Source organism: Saimiri boliviensis, chromosome 1 (assembly GCF_048565385.1).
Source record: "Saimiri boliviensis isolate mSaiBol1 chromosome 1, mSaiBol1.pri, whole genome shotgun sequence".
Taxonomy (NCBI): domain Eukaryota; kingdom Metazoa; phylum Chordata; class Mammalia; order Primates; family Cebidae; genus Saimiri; species Saimiri boliviensis.
In genome coordinates, this window is record NC_133449.1 from 151,490,784 (window position 1) to 151,509,301 (window position 18,518).

General features: G+C 60.9%; 1 protein-coding gene across 1 annotated transcript in view; it reads right to left on the reverse strand.

Moving 5' to 3' along the window:
* Window positions 1-11,371: 11,371 nt before the first annotated feature.
* INTS1 (integrator complex subunit 1) overlaps window positions 11,372-18,518 on the reverse strand; it is a 33,103-nt gene continuing 25,956 nt past the window's right edge. Inside the window, exons 36-48 of the mRNA XM_003943746.4 lie at window positions 18,038-18,162; window positions 17,813-17,900; window positions 17,514-17,740; window positions 17,264-17,387; window positions 16,036-16,169; window positions 15,461-15,653; window positions 14,852-14,979; window positions 14,376-14,488; window positions 13,263-13,376; window positions 12,589-12,659; window positions 12,198-12,289; window positions 11,909-12,018; window positions 11,372-11,772 (exon numbers count right to left, since the gene is read on the reverse strand). Coding sequence (XP_003943795.3) covers window positions 11,657-11,772; window positions 11,909-12,018; window positions 12,198-12,289; window positions 12,589-12,659; window positions 13,263-13,376; window positions 14,376-14,488; window positions 14,852-14,979; window positions 15,461-15,653; window positions 16,036-16,169; window positions 17,264-17,387; window positions 17,514-17,740; window positions 17,813-17,900; window positions 18,038-18,162 — 1,635 coding nt within the window. The 3' untranslated portion in view covers window positions 11,372-11,656. The remainder of the gene's footprint in view (window positions 11,773-11,908; window positions 12,019-12,197; window positions 12,290-12,588; window positions 12,660-13,262; window positions 13,377-14,375; window positions 14,489-14,851; window positions 14,980-15,460; window positions 15,654-16,035; window positions 16,170-17,263; window positions 17,388-17,513; window positions 17,741-17,812; window positions 17,901-18,037; window positions 18,163-18,518) is intronic.

Here is an 18,518-nt window from a genome sequence, read left to right on the forward strand (position 1 = left end):
CCCCGTCACGCCGCTCGGCCCTGACATAGACTCCCGCCCAGGTAGGCCCCACCTCCCGACAGCCCCACCCCCAGCCTCCAGGTCCTGCCTCCTGACAGGCCCCGCCCCCACCCTCCAAGTTCTGCCTCCTGATAGGCCCCTTTCCCGGGCCCGGCACGAGCTCCCGCTTGGGGCAGGTCCCGCCTCCTGATAAGTCCCACCCCCAACACCGCCAGGTCCCGCCCCAGATAGGCCCCGCCCCACACGCCGGGTCCCCACTAAGGCCCCGCCCCCGCCGTGGCCCCGGGACGCCGCTGCAGGCCCAGACCCCCCAGTAGCGGAAGGGGCGCGGGCTACCTGGGGGCTCTGGCGTTCCTGATCCCTGCGGAGGCCTCCGGATTTTTTCACAGCCCCACCTCCCACCACCTGCCATGGAGAAGAGGCAGGAAAGGCCGGTTGACGAATGGGGAAACTGAGACTCGAACAGCCCTGCACTGTTTGGGGCCTCTGCCCTGGGCAGCCCGGCCTCCCAGCAAGCAGGAGGTGCCTTGTGTCTCAGGGTTTTCAAAGGACGTCCGCATCTGGTTTCTCTTTACAGGCCAGTACATGCCAGCCAGGGTTCCCGACAAGGAAGAGCTGAAACCTGAGCATTGCCAGAAGAGAAACTGAGGCCAGAAAGGGGGCCATGGAGCCGCAGTTGCACAGCTGGCCTGTAGGGGAGGGAATCCTCACTCAAGGCTTTTCTTCTGGGGGCCTGTGGGCAGGATCTGTTCCTGGGGCAGGAGATTCCTCAGGGTGACTTGCCGGGTGGTTCCCAACTTTCCACTTTGAGCTGTGACACAATAAATAAGGAAAGTCCCTCTGGTGGAGCCCTAAATTATCCCAGGCTGGCCCCTGCCCCCATTCTCCTTGGGGAACCTAGTCTGAGGCCACGGGGACTGGATGAGGCCGGAATCACTGACACCAGCCATGTCAGGGAGGCCTACCCTGCTGGCTGTGGGGCCGGGCTTGTCCAGGCAGGGCCTGCAGGAAGGAAAGTGTTTCCCCGAAGTAGCCCCTGGCAGGGAGTCAGGGCAGCTTCTCTGTGCCCCTGAGATCTTCCAACCCAAGCCACTGGTGCTGTTCCAGCTCTTTTCTGAGGCTGGTGCCTGGTGAGACACTAGTCTGCCGGCTAAGTGTCAGTGAGGCCTGTGTGTAGGTGGTGAGCTCCCCATCACCAGGGGCATGCAAGCAGCTGCTAGGCAGAGAGCCCCTGTGGCCTGGGATTGTGGCTGGCCCTGACCTGCAGATGGCAGGGGAGACTGTGCAGGCACAGCCGGAGCCAGGTTTTCTTGACTCCCAGGGCAGCGGCTAAGAGAACCGAAAAAGCTGGAAAAGAAGGAAGAGCTCAAGAAGCAGTGGTTGTTGGGGGGCGGGGGTTGGGGGGCACGGGGGACACAGGGATGGACAGGCGCTAGGACCCAGCTCCTTCAGGAGTGGCGTAGGAGGCGGCCTGAGCTTCCCTCTTTTTTTAAAGCGCCACGCCTCTCCTTACCCCGGGTTTCACTGTTATCATGAACTTTTACTGCTGCACACTTAAAAGCCATCCCACTGGTCACCCCGTGGCCCATCCTGCGTGGCCTCCTCTGGCACCAGTGAGCTGGGAGACAGCATTAGTGGCGTTTCCCCACCAGCACCTCACACAGCATATCCCTCTAGGAGCCCCAAAACCAGGAGCCAGGACACCCCCAAACAAACAACCCCCTTCTCCCCACTGCCCACAGCTGCCACTCTTCCATCCAGACCTGTCATCCTGCCGCTGCCCACAGGGCCGCCTCCTGCCCCTCCAGCCACCACAATCCACCCTTCCCAGCAGCCCGAGGGATATTTCTAGAAGGCCTGACCAAGCTCTTCCCCTGCCGGAAGCCTCCCAGGACATCCTGTGAATAAAGTCCAGGTTGCTTATCAGACCTCCCTCAGGCTTATCACGCTCCATCTCCCCAGCCGCACCCTGCCACACTCGCCCTAGAGCTTCGAGCCCTCAGCTCGCCCCCAGCACCCGCCCCTCACCCTCATCCTCCAAGACTCCACTCAGGGGCCCCTCAGAGCCACCGAAGGCTCTTGGGGCCCACACTGCTCCCCCATTGGTCCTGGGGTCCCCATCTGTGCATCCCAGGACTGCCATGTGGACTCGTGTCTGCACACACCTCCCACAGAGGGAAGCCACCACCTTCCAGCCTCACCTGGAAACTGCCTTCCCTCTCATCTGCTAAGTGACGTTATAGCCTCCTTCCACCAAGGGTTACCCCACGGCCAGGCACACAGTAGGCACACAATAAATGGAGCATCATGTGCCCATGGGTGGTGGTGGGGGGGTATCAGGTAAGAGCAGTATAAGCTCAACAGACTCCAGGATGGGGGCCCAGACATCAGGCCGGCCCTTTAGAAATCATGATGACCTTAGCCTGAGACCAACAGAGAGAGAGGCGGGGGAAAAAGAGAAAGACAAGAGAGAGACAGAGAAAGAGGGGAGAGAGTGGAGAAAGAGAGAGGAGAAAGAAAGGCTGGGGGTAGAGAGAGAAGAGATAGAGCAGGAGCCTCCACAGCAAGGACCATGAGAACTGAGGACTGAAGGCCAAGTAGGAAAATCACTTTGTTGGAGAGGAAGGGGAAAGGGCAGAGGGAACAGGAGTTGCAAAGGCCGTGTCAGGAGGGAAGACTCGAAGGTAGGCTGGTGTCACTGGTGCAGAAGACGGGGAGGAGGGTGTGTGGTGGGGAGGGGGGGGCGAGATAAAGGGGTGCAGGCAACAGGGCCCAGTCAGGCCCCTACTCCAGCCTCTCCCACCAATTTCCACGTCTACATTCTCATTTGATACTTACAGCCACCATTTAAAAGTGGCTCTGAGCCACAGGTGAAGTGGCTCACACCTGTAATCCCAGCATTTGGGGAAGCCGAGGTGGGAGGATCACCTGAGGTCAGGAGTTCGGGACCAGCCTGGCCAACATGGCAAAACCCTGTCTCTACTAAAAATACCAAAATTAGCCAGGTGTGGTGGCGCGTGCCTGTAATCCCAGCTACTCGGGAGGCTGAGGTGAGAGAATCACTAGAACCTGGGAGGTGAAGGTCTCAGTGAGCCGAGATTGCACCAGTGCACTCCAGCCTGGGTGACAGAAGGAGACTCTGACTCAAAAAAAAAAAAAACAAACCTGGCTGTGGGCCAAGCGTGGTAGCTCAAGCCTGCAGTCCTGGCTACTCAGGAGGCTGAGGTGGGAGACTCACTTGAGAACAGGAGGTCGAGGCTGCAGTGAGCTGTGACCACACCAGTGCACTTCAGCCTGGGCAACAGAGAGAGATATTCTCCCTCTATGTGTATGTGTGTGTGTGTGTGTGTGCACACACACATATATATGGGTGTGGGTTGGCTGCGGGTTTAAAACCCAACATTGGCTGGGTGCAGTGGATCATGCCAGTAATCCCAGCACTTTGGGAGGCTGAAGTGAGAGGTTTGCTTGAGGCTAGGAGTTCAAGACTAGCCTGGGCAACATAGCAAGACCCCACCTCTACAAAAAATACAAAAAAAAATTAGTTGGGTGTGGTGGTGCACACCTGTAGTCCCAGCTATCTGGGAGGGTGAGGCAGGAGGATTGACTGAGACCGAGAGGTTGAGGCTGCAGTGAGCTGTGATCATGCCACTGCACTCCAGCCTGGGTGACAGAGCAAGACCCTATCTGTTTATCGTCTACAAAATAAGTGGCTGTATCCATTCTGCAGCTCAAAAAACTGAGGTTCCGAGAAAAGAGGAGAGGCAAGGCGAAGGGAGGAGAGGGAGGGGATAAGGCCCCCGGATCGGCCTGCCCTCTCAGGCAGCAGCCTTGACTGGCACCAGATGAGGTACAGGAGAAAGTCAGCCCAGTTGATGTCCTGTCCAAGTGGTCACCCCGGTCCGGGGCAGGACTTCCAGGCCAGACAACCTGTTTCCCCACTTCCTACTTCCACATGTGTTCTGACCCCTCTCAAAGACGAGAGAGGCAGGGAGAAAGGGGTCTCTCAGCCCATCAGGGTGGCAGGGCCTGTGCTGGGGACCCAGGGATGGCCTGACCCGAGGCATCAGTCACTTTAGTCCAAAACATCCACCTCAGTTTGCATAAGCTGAGCTCCTGGAGGACACGCTGGCTGCCGGGTCCCCAGAAGGGGCTGCAGAGGTGGGGACCCAGGTACCACACCTGGACTTATTAGGGGCCGACTCCTTCCACCAGAGGATTTAACCCCGAACATCACCTGAGCAAGGCTGCTGGGCCAAGCTGGAACAGAATTGGCTCCTTGAGTCTGGGAGGCAGAGGTGGAGACACCAGGATGGCTGGAACGCAGAGGGCGTGAGAGAAAGAACCAAGGGAGGTGTCCTGGCCGAGTGGTGTTTCCCACGGGACTTCTCAGAGCCTTCATCGCTGATATATACCTCCACTCTCCCGGGGAGTGGCCACACTGCACAGTGGTTCCCAAACTGACTTGCCCACAAGACCCTTGTGGAGAGTTGTAGGGGATCACGTTGGCCGCACTGCAGTGTGGAAGGGATGCCTCCACCCCGCCCCTGAGGCAGCCGTCAACAAACGGCTCACTCCGGTGGTGGTAGATGCCAATGCCATCCCTAAGCCCCCCCCCCCCACGGCAGGACAGGGATCGGGAAGCTGTGACACCCCGTTTTAAGGGGCCACCCATTAATTAATTAGGGTCCATGAATAATGCATACCGCCTTGGGTATATTAATAGCATATTTATATGGTGTGCTATGGGGAGTGTACATTCTCATCTGAACACCTCACAAATAATTCACGACACCGCTCCTTCCCCAGCCTCCAGGAGAGAGAGCCTGGCCGGTGCTGCGGCTGGGGCTGGTGGGCTGCTTCCCACAGCCAAATTTTACATTTCATTATAAATGGCTTTGCTGGGCATGTCGGTAACTCGTACATTTCCATCCACTTTATTATTAATGGCTTTCCTGAACTGTAGCAGCCCGACGCCGCGCACAATGCGTTATAAATATTTGATCCAGCATCTATGGCCTGCCATTTATCATTTATAACGGGTTACAAAAACATTATAAAACATTTACTGCACATTTATAGATCATTTTCGACTACCACCACGATGTGTTATAAATACATTATTAATCCTCTCCACGCCATTTATAGGAATCCCTTGTAACGGGGCCCGGCCCCCCCACCCTTGAGGTGTGAGCACAGCGCTTGCACGGGGGCTGTCGGGGGTCACTGGCGGCAGGACCTGGACAGACAGAGAAGCCCGTACTACTACTGATTGCTGTGTCCTTGGCTGGATCATGGCACCTCTCTGTTCAGAGAATAGGGATGATAGCGACAGATGCCTGGCACTGGGCACCTGCTGTGTGTCACACAGGGTCTTCACTGCCCCCGAATCTCAGGTCTTTTAAATTTTTTTATTTTTTTGAGATAGAGTCTCACTCTATTGCCCTGGCTGGAGTGGAGGGGCACGATCTCAGCTCGCCATAGCCTCCAACTCCCAGGTTCAAGTGATTCTCTGGCCTCAGCCTCCCAAGTAGCTGGGATTACAGGCACCTGCCACCATGCCAGGCTAGTTTTTGTATTTTTAGTAGAGACAGGGTTTCATCATGTTGGCAAGGCTGGTCTTGAACTCCTGATGTCAGGTGATCCACTCAGACTCCGAAAGTGCGGGATTACAGGTGTGAGTCACTGTACCCAGTCTTGTTTTTATTTTTTGAGACAGTCTTGCCCTGTCACCCACGCTGGGGTACAGTGGCACAATCTCAGCTCACTGCAACCTCTGTCTCCTGGGTTCAAGCGACTCTCCCACTTCAGTCTCCGAGGAGCTGGGATTAAAGGCACACACCACCATGCCCGGCTAATTTTGTTTATTTTTGAGACAGAGTCTCCCTGTCACCCAGCCTAGAGTGCAGTGGTATGATCTCGGCTCACTGCAACCTCTGCCTCCTGGGTTCAAGCAATTCTCTACCTCAGTCTCCCAAGTAGCTGCGATTACAGGTGCCTGCCACCATGCCCGGCTAATATTTTGTATTTTTAGTAGAGACATGGTTTCATCATCTTGGCCAAGCTGGTCTTGAACTCCTTATCTCAGGTGATCTGCCACCTTGGCCTCCCAAAGTGCTGGGATTACAGGTGTGAGCCACCGCGCCCAGACTTGTTTTTACTTTATTTTTTGAGACACAGTCTCACTCTGTCACCAGGCTTGAGTGCAGTGGTGCGATCTCGGCTCACTGCAACTTCAGCCTCTTGAGTAGCTGGGACTACAGGCACATGCCACCACATCCAGTTAATTTTTATATTTTTAGTAGAGACCGGATTTCACCATGTTGGCCAGGATGGTCTTGATCTCTTGACCTCATGATCCACCCGCTCGGCCTCCCAAAGTGATGGGATTACAGGCGTGAGCCACTGGTGCCTGGCCCCTTGTTTTTATTTTTTTGAGACAGAGTCTTGCTCTGTCAACCAGGCTAGAGCACAGTGGCTCGATCTCAGCAATCTCAGCTCACTGCAGGCTCCGCCTCCTGGGTTGGGTTCAAGAGTTTCCCACCTTAGTCTCCAAGTAGCTGAGATTAAGGGCATAGACCACCATGCCTGGCTAACTTTTTTTTTTCTTTTGAGATGAGTCCCGCTCTGTCACCCAGGCTCGAGTGATCTGGGCTCACTGGGTGCAAGCAATTCTCCTGCCTCAGCCTCCCAAATAGCTGGGATTACAGGTGTGCATCACCACGCCTGGGTAATTTTTTGTATTTTTAGTAGAGATGGGATTTCACCATCTTGGCCAGGCTGGTCTCAAACCCCTGACCTCAGGTGATCCACCCACCTTGGCTTCCCAAATAGCTGAGATTACAGGTGCCTGTCACAATGCTTGGCTAATTTTTTGCATTTTTAGTAGAGTCAGGTTTTCACCATGTTGGCCAGGGTGGTCTTGAACTCCTGACCTCAGGTGATCCACCCGCCTTGGCCTCCCAAAGTGCTGGGATTAGGATTACAGGTGGGAGTCACTGCGTCCAGCCTCAGGCGTTATTTTCATACCCATTTTACAGGTGAGGAATCAGGCTCAGAGAGGGGCAGTGATTTGCCCAAGGCCACAGTCAGCCTGTGTGAGACCTAGGGTGGGTCCTGCCTCGCATCACCCATCTGCATGGGCTCCCCAGAGGCTCTCCTGACAGGACTCTGTAGACAGGGCTCCTGGGGTCCTGGCTGGAATGCTGATTGGGGATGAAGGGGGCCTAAAGGGTCTTTGGGATCCAGCAGCCCTTCCACAGTACCCCAGCTCTGTAGGCTCCCAGCCTTGTGTGCCCAAGGACCCTGTATCCCCAGGAGCCCGGTACACAAGGCTGACTGTGGTTGGTGAGACCCTCACCAGGCCCCCCGTATTTTCCATCCCAGGGAGGGCGTGTGGCTGCCTCCCAGTTCCCTCCCCTTCCAGGGCGCCAGTCTCCCTACTAAGGGATGAGCTCCCCAGGAGCCCTCTGTGTGCCAGGCCTGCCCCACGCCCCCTGAGGCTTGCAGGCCCCTCCAGGCCTAGCTCCACAGCAGGAGGGCAACCTCGGGAAGAGGGCTGCGGGCTCTGGACCTTCCCCTCTACCCGTCCTGCTGGTCAGCCAAAGCCCTGCGGCCCCCTCCAAATCCATGGGCTACAAATCCATGGGCTCAACTCCCCTCAACCCCTCAAGACCCACCCACCAGCTGCCTTCCCCCAACTGCCCTTCCTAACTCCCAAGCGCAGAGAGGGTGTCCGATGCACCCTGGTACAGGCACAGTGGGGTCCAACCCCGGGTCCCCCGTGAGCACACCAGGGCCTGGCATTGGGTGTCCTTTAGGGTCTGGCCTAGTGAGGGGTTTGGAGAGAGAACTGGGACATCCAGTTCTGCCTGCCCATGCTTCTCAGCTTCCTACAGGTTGTCAACTAGGAGGGAAGGGGTGGCCGACACTGAGAAGGCCTTAGCCACATCCTCCTCTTCCGAAGCACCTGGGATGATCCCCACCGCCAGCCAGGCCTGGGCCTAACGGGGTCAGGAGTCTGGGTTGCTCAGAAGGGAGCTGGGGGAGGGAGGCATCAGGGCCCAGGCCCCCCCAGGCAGCTCCTGCCCTGCACCCTACCTGCCACATGACCCTGGGCCACTGTCTGGGCCTCCCAGGGTGAATGGGGAGACCTGGACTCCTGCTGCTGAGGTGCTCAGGCCCCAGGTGCTCACAGTCAGCCCTGTAGCCACCACCGTCTGGCCTGTTTGAAGGTCAGGGTCCATCCCCACCCAGAGCTGAAAATGAAACCAGGAAGCACTTGTTTTGAGACCGAGAAAGCAGGTGAGCTTGTCACTATGGTATCCCCCGGCCCCACCCTGTCCCTGCCTGGAGAAGGGAGCCCGGGACTGCCAGGAACCAACCACTGGGAGAGGCTGGGACACTGCCCTGGGACTCTGCCTGGCCTGGCTCAGATGTGCTCCTGGAAGGAAGGGAACTGTGGGGTCTGGGCTGGACCCTCTGGGATCTGGTAGTCACCCTGGGCGAGGGGCTGGCAGCCGCAGCCACAGTGGAAGGTGCTGATCCCAGATCCTTCACTGTTGCAGAACAGATGGCTAGGGACCTGCCCACAGCCACCCAGCAGTGCAGGGGTCCTGCTGGGTGCCCCCTATAGCTGGCTCCCAAGATCCCTGGGCCCAGTGGCTGTGGGGAGGAGCTTGGGGAACCAGAGGAAGGGGGAGGCCAGGCGTGGATCATGGCCTGACCTGGGGACCCCTGGTCCATCCTACAGGACCCCGTCCACCTTGGGGCCAGCACCAGCATTCCAGCCCCCACCAGACACCTGCAGTGTGCACAGATCCCAATCATCCCCCTTCTTTATCCAGGCTTGGTCCAGTCTTCCCTCCCAGACATCTTCCCATCCTCCCCAGCACAGACCGCAGAGGCTCCTCACCTCTGGGACACAGAACCCAGGGTCCCCCCAGCACCCAAGGCCTGACATGCCCCCCTGGGGCTCCCTCTATGGTGGGGACAGGCTTCTGCCACCCTCTAGGGCTCATGGAAGCCCTGGGCAAGGTAGGGGCGAACTGCCCCATGGGTGAAACAACTGTGAGCCACCAAGTCCCTGGGCCCTGGGGTCAGCACCCTGGGGTGAGTGGGGTCTTGGGCACGCCTGGCACATCCTGGCCCCACTGGGCACACACACCAGAGCCGGTACCTCTTGCCCCAGCCCCCAACACCTGCCATGCCAGCTGCTTCCCATAGACGCCTCTGCTTAGCTTAACATCTGCTGCCTCCTGGGCAGGTGCGAACACAGGCTAGGCAGCAAGAGGGAAACCAAGGCCCAGAGAGGGACTCCTGGGTCCCAGTCCCCAGGATCAAGGCCCTGCCCTCAGCTCCCTCCCTGCCCTCTTTCCTGGTGCCTGGTGCATGACCCCAGCCAGTGTCCTGGGGCTCTACCTGTCACTGGCTGCTCTGAGCCAGACACAGGCACCCCTATGAAAGGCCCAGGCCTGCAGCCAGCTGAGACACACAGACTGGCCTCCAGGCCTGGTGGAAGCATCTTTCCCGTTTCCTATCCTCAACCCAGGCATTGGGCTCTGGGCCCACACAACTCGGACCTCACTCTTCCATTCCCTGCCCAGACCCCAGGGTAGGCAGCAGGCCTCCGCTGGAAGGACCTCTACCCCACAGCCTGGCTGGAGGGACAGGAGAGCTGAGGACCAGAGACTGCTGGGGCTGCAGGAGGTTCGGCACTGTGGGTACAGGAACCCTTCGTGGAGGAGGTGCCTTGGGAGCCTGTAGAGGGTGTAGCGTTGGGAAGGGTGGCTCCTGGCTGGAGGGGCTGCGGCGACATGGGGGGAGTGCTGCACCTGAAAAGAAGGGTCGGGATCCCAAAGGTTCAGACTGGCTGCCCACCTGGCCCCTGACCTCTGGTCTAGGGGGCAAAGGCCCCATGTCCAGGCCTGGGAGAGGCAGCCTGGCCCTCAGGGAGCTGGGGTTTGGGTGTGGGGCATACAGTAGGTACTAGGGGCTGTAGCACATTTCTGCTAAGACTCGGGTGGACACAGGGCTTGGACCCTGACCCCAGAGCCTGCATACACTCGCCCCCTATGAGGACACCTCCCTACTTCCACACCCCACCCCTGGGGCAGCTCATGGCTCCAGGGCCCCAGGGCTCAAGTCTCAGCCCTGCCCCTTATCTGCACAGAGGTAAGAGAGCCAGCAGCAGAGCAGGAAGGGCCTCGCCCCACACCCAGGCCTGCGCTGGGTGCTCCTCACTGCTGTCCCTGTCCCTAACCCTAGCACACACTTGGACCCAGAGCAGAGGTGCTGGCACCAGGGGCCTGAAGGCAAGGAACTGAGGGCAAGAGTAGGGGAGGATGGCCCCGCATGGCTGGGATGAAGGACGCTTGGCGGCCCACGGGTCTCCAGGCCACTGCCAGAGCAGCCTCCCAGCCCCCGGGAGCCACCAGGAGCCAGCTGTGGACAGGCATGTCTGGTGATAGATCCAGGCACCGGCTGGGAAGAGTCCAGGGAGGGTGGGCAGTCGGGTGCAGGAGTGCGCAGTGGCCCGGGCAGGTGGTGAGAGTGGGCAGGCCAGGGGCTGGGCTGGGAGGCTGTGGGCCTGGAGCCTGGCTGCCCTCACTCGGTGCTGTTCTGGGGCATCCGGCGAGGCCATGGCATCACTCGAACCTTGAGGCCTCACATCACCTGGGCTTGCAGAAGGGCCTGGGTTGGCTTCTCAGCCACGTGGCCCGAGTGGAGGGAGCCGGCTGCCCTGGGGGCACTCGTGGGGAATTGGGAGACCGCGGGCAGGACCCATCTGTGTGCTGGGAAGACCCCGGAGCTGCAAGGACAGGGGTGGGCAGCCCTAACCCCAGCCTGGCTGGGACGAAGAACACACTGCGGGTCAGCCAACAGGCCCCACACCCACCCCAAGCTCTCCCCACCGCACGCACCAGGATCCTCCCAGTCCCTCCTCCATGAGCGAGTGCTCAGAAAGGCAGGCCAAGCAGCACCGCCGGTTACTTAGACTCTTCTGGACTGGGACCCCTACTCAGCTCCCACAGGGCAACACCCAGTCGAGGCTCGCAGGGCCTTGCTGATCCTTTTGGAACAGGAGGGGAGACCGGTCAGCCGGGCCAGTCTCTGATGCAGCCTGACAAGGGTGGACTCGCTCAACAGACAACTTGGGGCCAGGCAGGGCCCGGGGCTGGCACCTAACGGGAGGCAGCGGTGACAGTGGGGGTATCCGAGCAGGCAGCGTCCCCCGACCCTCCAGCCTGGCCTTGGTCTCCACCTCCCAGGACCTGCTCAACTCCCTGTGCTATGGGGCTGTGGAGCCAAGGCCAGAGTCCTCGAGGCTGTCACTGTCCTGAGTGTGACACGGGACACCAGAGAGCACATGGAGAGTTCAGAGCGTTTCATTCAAAACCAGCCCGGCGGGATCGTTCCGTAGCAGGGCTGTCTGTGGGCCACAAGGTGCCTGAGGGCTTGGTGGAGCGCCCCCATGCCAGCAGCTGGCCTGGAGCCACCCCAGGGCTCGGAGTATTGCTTCCAGGCCTGCCTGGCCTCAGGGCTCGGCCCCTCATCTCCTCGGGGAGACTATCAATGCCCAGGCTTTCTGGGCTATGCCTCGGGATCCCCCGTGGACGGGCTGGGCCGGGGCTGAGGTAGGTCGGCCGCCGCAGGCTCACATCACAGCCTCCATATGCAGGATCCTCAGGGCCTCGGAGATCTGCGCACTGGGGTCCATCTGGCCGTACATGCCCACCAGGAAGGCCCGGTGCAGTAGCACAGCCGCGTGCTCTGTGGGGGAGATGCGGCCCTGCACGTCACACTGGCTGTAGTGACCAGACCTTGGGGCTTCCAAGAACCAGCTCTCAGGAGACTCTGCGGACTCCCCGAGGGCTGCCAGGGCCCTGGGTGGGGGACTAGTCCTCACCTTGGCACAGGAGGGTGTACTCTGGCAGGTTCCTGAGGGCTGTCTGCACCACCTCAAAATCCTGGCTGCCCAAGCAGTACATGAACGTGGGCAGGAAGTCAGCTGCGATGCTGAAAGAGCCAGGCACTTCAGTGGGCACCTCCACCCTGTGCCCACGTCAGGTCCCCACCCAACAGGAAGCCACCTGGAAGCCTGGTCTGGCCATAGGCGGGTGAACCTGTCACCTGGGTTAGCAGGGCCCGGAGGGTGCTGGGACACAGGCTGGCAGTGGCGGCAGGGCTGGCCTCACCTGGGGCTGTTCTGGATGGAGCGAAGGGCCAGGCTGAAGGCCAGGTTTCGGCAAGACTCCTCGGCCGAGCTCATCAGCCGCTGCAGGCTGGTCTGATTCGGGGAGAGGTGGGAGGTGTGTGACTGGGGGGCCCAGCCCCCATCGAGGCCCCTTCGTCCTTTGGTCTTTTGGTCTCATGATGGTTGGCGGCAACGGCAGGGGACTCTAAGCTCCCACCCAGAAGGCAGGACACACGCACTGCTGAGCAGTCCCAGCCTGGGGCCCCGCCCGAAGCTCAGCCTTAGAGGACTTGCTGGGGCTTAGGGCGGGCACCGTGTGCGGGCAGCGGCCCTGCTGGGGTTCTCCAAGGGAACAGCTCCTCCCAGCTCTCCCGCGGCCCCGCCCGGCTTACCGAGAAGAAGCCCAGGATTTCAGGTCTCCGCCGGGACATCTCGTCTATGTCACTCAGAACCTCCAGCAGATCTAACACAGAGAGAGGGCCAGGTCAGAGCTGCAGGGCCCAGGCGGACCTCTGCCCAACCCACCCCAGCCACTCAGAGGCAGCAAGGCCCTGAGCACCACGGGATGGAAAGCACTGGCAAGCACGAGGCCAGTGATGCCCTCAGTGGTCACCCGCGCCCAAGCTCTGCAGATGCCCATCACTGCTCCCACCAAGTGGCCTCCAAGGAGAGGGGCTGACCCCTCGTGGTAACCCCACATCCAGGGTGCTCTGAGTACCACGTGTCCCCGCCACCCAACCCCATCCAGGCCGCCCAGCCCTGGCTCTTCTCTGAAGGTGGCCACCGGTCCTGCCCACCTGCCTGGCCTCTTCCTGTGGCGCCCCCACCGCCTCAAGGGGCTCCTCTGCTTTTTACTGTGAAGCAGAGCAGCCCCCTCCAGCTCCCCTGGGCCCTTGAGTTCCTAAGGTGCTCCCCACTGTGAGGAACGGCCCACCCACCCATAGCCCAGTGTGGGCCAAGCTCACATCAAAATTGGTGCCTAGACAGCTGCTGCCCATAGCCCCATGGGACCCAGGGTGCCGACCAGGTGCTGACCTCGAGTGGGTGAAGCAGGGCCCCAACTCACCCTCCACTGTCTGGCCCCGGGAAAGCCGCTTCATGTAGGGGGCCATCTCGGCCGTGGTCAGAGGGGTGAACAGGGAGACGCTGACCAGGGGCAAGGAGCCGGCAGAGCTCTCCTCTGGAAGACAGCGTCAGTGTTGCAGGAGGGTGGGAGCGGCAGGACGGGCCACACTGAAGCACCAGGGCCTGCCCTCCCCAGAGCACAGCGGTCACCACCCAGGCTCCCAGGATGCGTGTACACAGCAGCGCTCCATAAACGGGGTGGAGCCACGGGCCGGAAGCTGCCTTTGGATTGGGCGCAGGCACCTTTGGGAGTCTCCCTGCTGTGCTTCTGGCAATACAGGCCACACCCCACTGGGCACAAGGCAGGTCCCTTGGGCCCTGGACCTGGCGCTCTTCCAGCAGCCTGGGAGAGACCTGCTGTGGCACTATATCATCTTCAGGTGGGAGACAGAGACCTAATGCGGCCTCCTGTCTCCCTCAGGAGGGGACAGAGATCAGCTGTGGCACCGTGTCACCCTGTCACCCTCGGGTGGGGGAACAGAGACCTGCTGTGATCTCGTGTCATCGTCAGCCAGGGAAGGACGGGAGTGAAGAGCCAAGGACAAGCCCAGCTCAGCAGAACCAGGGGAGGCTTCCTGGGGAGGGATGCCTGGGACAAGGGCTGGTGGGCAGGGGATCTGCTGGGGAGGCGGGGTGATACGCTGGAGGCAGGGTGATGTCAGGGGCGGGGGTGATGTGCTGGAGGCGGGGTGATGTGCTGTGGTGGGGGGTATGGGAGGGTGGAGGATCTGCCAGGGGCGGGGGTGATGTGCCGGGCCTGGGGGATATGTGTTGTGGGTGCGGGGGGCGAGGGATCTGCCAGGGGCAGGGCTGGTGTGGCAGGGGCAGGGCAATGTGCTGGGACGGGTGTGCTGACGCCCAGTCAGGCACCAGTCAGCGCTTAGCCCATGTGAGGTGGGCCAGGGGCCAGCCAGCAAGGTCCCAGGCTCACAAAGCCCCCATCGGGAGCCGTGGATGGCCCAGGTCTGGCTGTGCAGTCAGGAAAACCAGGCCCTGCAGGACTGTTCCACAGCTGCTTCCGGCAGCCCCGCCAGCCCCCGCCAGCTCCACTCACCCTCGCCCTCCTCATCCAGGCCTTGGTCGGCCCTCCCGTCTCTGCTGGGCAGGCTGAGCCCTGCGAGGAGGGACTTCAGCATGACCAAGTCACTGTTGTCGAAAGACAGGTCGCTGCGGGGAGAAGATACTTTCACTTGGGAGGAAGACTCCGGTAGGCCGAAGGCTGGGTCAGGGGTCAAACTAGGGCATGGAAGGACCCAGGTGCACAGGAGAGGCTGGGATGCTCACGGGGAGGGCCAGGCGGGGAGGCCCTGTGTGCGTGGAATGGGCAGAGAGCTGTCGGGGTCAGTCGGGACAGCTCTGGCGCAGGAGGGGCAGCCTCTGCACCCGGGGATGAGCACCACACTCGGCAGCCCTCCCTGGCCTCAGGAGCTGCAGATCTGACCCAACACGGCCTTGCCGGGAGTGCCCCCCAGAGCCTGGCTGGACCGTCGCCCGAGGCCTGAGGCTTTCCTGGAGCCTGTGGGCACTCACTGGAGTGGGTCGGCGTGCTTCTGCAGGAAGGAGACCGCTGCGGGGGCGTTGCAGGTGATGTACTTGTGGATGAACTGCACAAACTTGTTGATGAAAGCGGCCAGGTGGCGGGAGGACTTCCTATAATTCTGCAAAGGAAAAGCTGTGCCCTCGAGCTGCTCTGCCCTGTGTGGCCGAAACAGAGCCTGTGCTCCCATCCTGTTCCCAGAGCCTCAGGCCACAGACCCCACAGCCAACGAGCCCCCTCTGCCAACCACCATGGATGGCATCATGGGCCTGAGGCGTGGCGTAGCCTGTCAGGGTGTGGACACAGCCGTCTGGGGCACATGCCCGGATAAATGAGGGGCTTGAGGTGGCACAAGGGAAACGCAGAAAGCAGCATGGAGGGTCTGGGCTAGGTTTCTCCAGCATGTGGGCCCTCCAGGCACATGAGAGGCAGTGGGCAGGGGCTTCCCAGTGTGGGAGCTGGTCCCCAGGGCAGGGGGCCTGGCCTGGGCCCTGGCCGCAGGCGTCTTCCCAGTCCCAGGCAGGTGATGAGGGCCCAGGCCAGGGCCAAGGGAGTAAAAGGGAGTGGAAGGGGGCGCGAGGACAGGTGGCGGGAGCACGCACCAGCAGCAGGCGGATGAAGGACAGCAGGCAGTCCCACAGCGCCCCCTGGTGCTCGCTGCGGAACACGTGCGGCTGCAGCAGCTCCAGCAGGCCCAGCACGTGCAGGAAGCAGCTCAGGTGATTCTGCTGCCGGAACTCCTGGAAGTTGAGGTGGGTGCGGCCGTGCAGGAGCGCCGCGATCATGGGCAGATGCCTGCAGGCGAGTGAGGACCCAGTCAGCCCTGGCCAGCCGGCTCACCTGGCACATCTGCAGGAGGGCCCCACTGCATGTGCCCTGGGGCCAGACCTTGTGCTGCCCCCCTCCACCTGCCCTAGGAAGTGGGGATGAGTCGCTCCTCTCTGGGGCCCGCCCAGGGTTCTGACTTCCCTCGGTCAACCTCACCTGCAAACCCTTTGCTTTGTGCGTATGTTTCTGCTTTTTCTTTTTTAAATTATTATTTTTCTTTTGTGTTTCTTCATGGGTGGAATGTTTTTGTAATTTTGAAAGGGAGTTTCGCTCTTGTTGCCCAGGTTGGAGAGCCTCAGGCCCCTGGTTAAACCAAAGTCTGGCAAGGGCAGGGCTTCTGGGGCAGTACCTGAGCAGCAGCAGTGGGTGAGCCACCGCCAGCTTCCGGCAGGCCATGCTGGCATCCGCCCCTCGGTTCTCTGACGCCCGGGAGTCGCTGGTGTCCGCAAGGAGCGTGATGAAGCGGTGGATGAGGCCGTCCAGCTGCAGGGAAGGGTGCTGTGAGGCCAGGGCCAACAGGCTCCCCTCGCCTGCCTGCCCACACTCAGCCTGGCTGCCAGCTGCAGCCAAGATCCACCTCGTGCCACGCCATGAGCAGAGGAACTGGCTCCTCCATGGCTTCCATGGGCACCTCAGGAGGGCAGGCCGGCTACCCCACAAAGGATAAAAGCAAAGCTCAGCACCAAAGGAGGCACTGAGTGGGAAACAAGCCAAACCCGCACATCGGCCAAGCACGATGGCTTGCAGCTGTGATCCCAGCACTTTGGGGGGCCGAGACAGGAAGCTCACCAGAGCCCAGGAGTTCAAGACCAGCTTGGGCAACATGGTGAGACCCCCGTCTCTATTGTAAAAATACAAAAAGATTAACTGGGTGTGGTGGTGCATGCCTGAGGTCCCAGCTACTCGAGAGGCTGAGGTGGGAGGATCACTTGAGCGCGGGAGGTTGAGGCTGCAGTGAGCTACGATGGTGCCACTATACTCCAGCCTGGAGACACCCTACCTCAAACAGACACCCTACCTCAAAACCACCCCCACAAACCTGCTCATAGAGGGTGATTTCAATGTGTCAAACAACACGTAAGTGAAAAATCACAAGCAGAAATGACTAGAAAGTCAGCTGCTCTCTGTGGTACCAGCAGAAGGCGGGCTGTAGGTTCCAGCCAGTGAAGGGGGAGTCAGGACAGAAAGCCCAGCCCTCCCTCCAGGGTCACTGGAGAGGAGCAGACCCAGCTGTCCACCAAGACCTGTGCACAAGACCCCAGCTGCTGTGACTGCTCCAAACTGGACGTGACCCCACGTCTACCAGCAGGTGAACGAACAAATCAGTAGTCGATCCATACAATGGCAGGCTGCTCGGTGCCCGTGACACCACGAGTCTCCAGGTTGTGCTGGGCGGCACCCAGCGAACAGACCACCCGAAGGCGCCCTCGGTAGCAAACTCAATGCAAATAAACCCACAGGGCTGCAGGGCAGCACGGACCGGGAAGGGGGAGGAGGGTTTGTGGCCTCTGCCCTCCCTCCCTGCCCAGTCGGGGCTCCTGGGAGTGCAGCGGGGAGCAGCGGAGTGGTGCCCTCACCTTGCAGATGCTGCTGCCAGTGGCCCCTTCACTGTGCAGCAGGACCTCGGGCACGGGCACCCGAAGCTCCGGCCGCTGCAGGTAGAGCTGCAGGAGGAGGTCTCGGCAGCGCCTGCCCAGCACACTGGAAGACAGAGGAGATTCGCTGAGCAGCTGGAGCCAGGCGTGACGGGACCCCACCAGGGCCTGGGTCTCGAATCCCCCGGGGGCTCACTCCCAGGCAGCATCCAGGGCTGGGGGGTCTGAGCACCTGTCTCCCCGCTGCTGGATGCAGCCCGCCAGGTGGTCCGTCACCTTCCTGACGCTCTGGTCGTCCCCGTGGCAGCAGCTGAGCAGCAGGGGCAGCCGGGCCTGGATGAGGCTGCAGGCGGCGGCATCCCCGTCCTGGCTCCGCGTCTCAGCCTCGGCCAGGATCAGCTCCACCAGGCTGATGAGTTCTGGGCCCTGGACCCGCAGCACCAGCTCCTCCCGCCGCTTCTGCAACAGGCACCTGCGTCAGCCCCAGAGCGCCACCCCCTCTCAGGGATGGGCCACCCTCCCAAGACCTGCCTGCGGGGTACGCTGGTCCCGCCCCTGCCAGATGCGAGGAACGTGGATGCAGGCCCAGAGGAAGTCCAGAGAGGCGGAGGGGTCGAACCTGGGGGGAGGCGTGGGTTCCACTGAGCATTCGGTGTCTCATCTCCGCATGGGAGACACCTGTCAGAGCTGGCGCTGGGAGAGTTCTGGTGAAGGCCAGTGCGCACACAGCCCAGTGGGGGATGAGGAGGTGCCCACCTTTGCTCCCGGCTCTTGCCCAGCAGGACGCGGATACACTTGTGTAGCGTGGGCCAGCTGGACTGGTGTGTGAAGAGGGCCAAAAGGTAGGGGCGGAACGAGAGTACGTGGGCCTGACCTTTGCCCTGTGGAGGAAGGAAGAAGGCCGGATGGCCTCACCTGGGCCAGTGTTGGCAGGCTCAACTTCCCGATGGAGCCACTCAGAGCAGAGGCTCGGGGTACTGCTGGTGACACCAGGCCCCACTGTGTGGTGCCAGAGGGTCCCTCCTGGTGCCTGTGTAGTGCCTCCCCACCTCTTCCCACAGGAGCTATGCCACAGGGCAGAGGTGCCCGGGGCTCCATGCAGCCCTTCTGGTGAGGCTGTCCTTCCCCTTTGGGGGACCTGGGGAGCCCTGCACCTGCCCTCCCTTCTGCTGGCCATAGCCCCATTCCCTTCGGGAAGATGGAGGCCCCTGTATGATCTACAGGGTTTGGTGGGGCT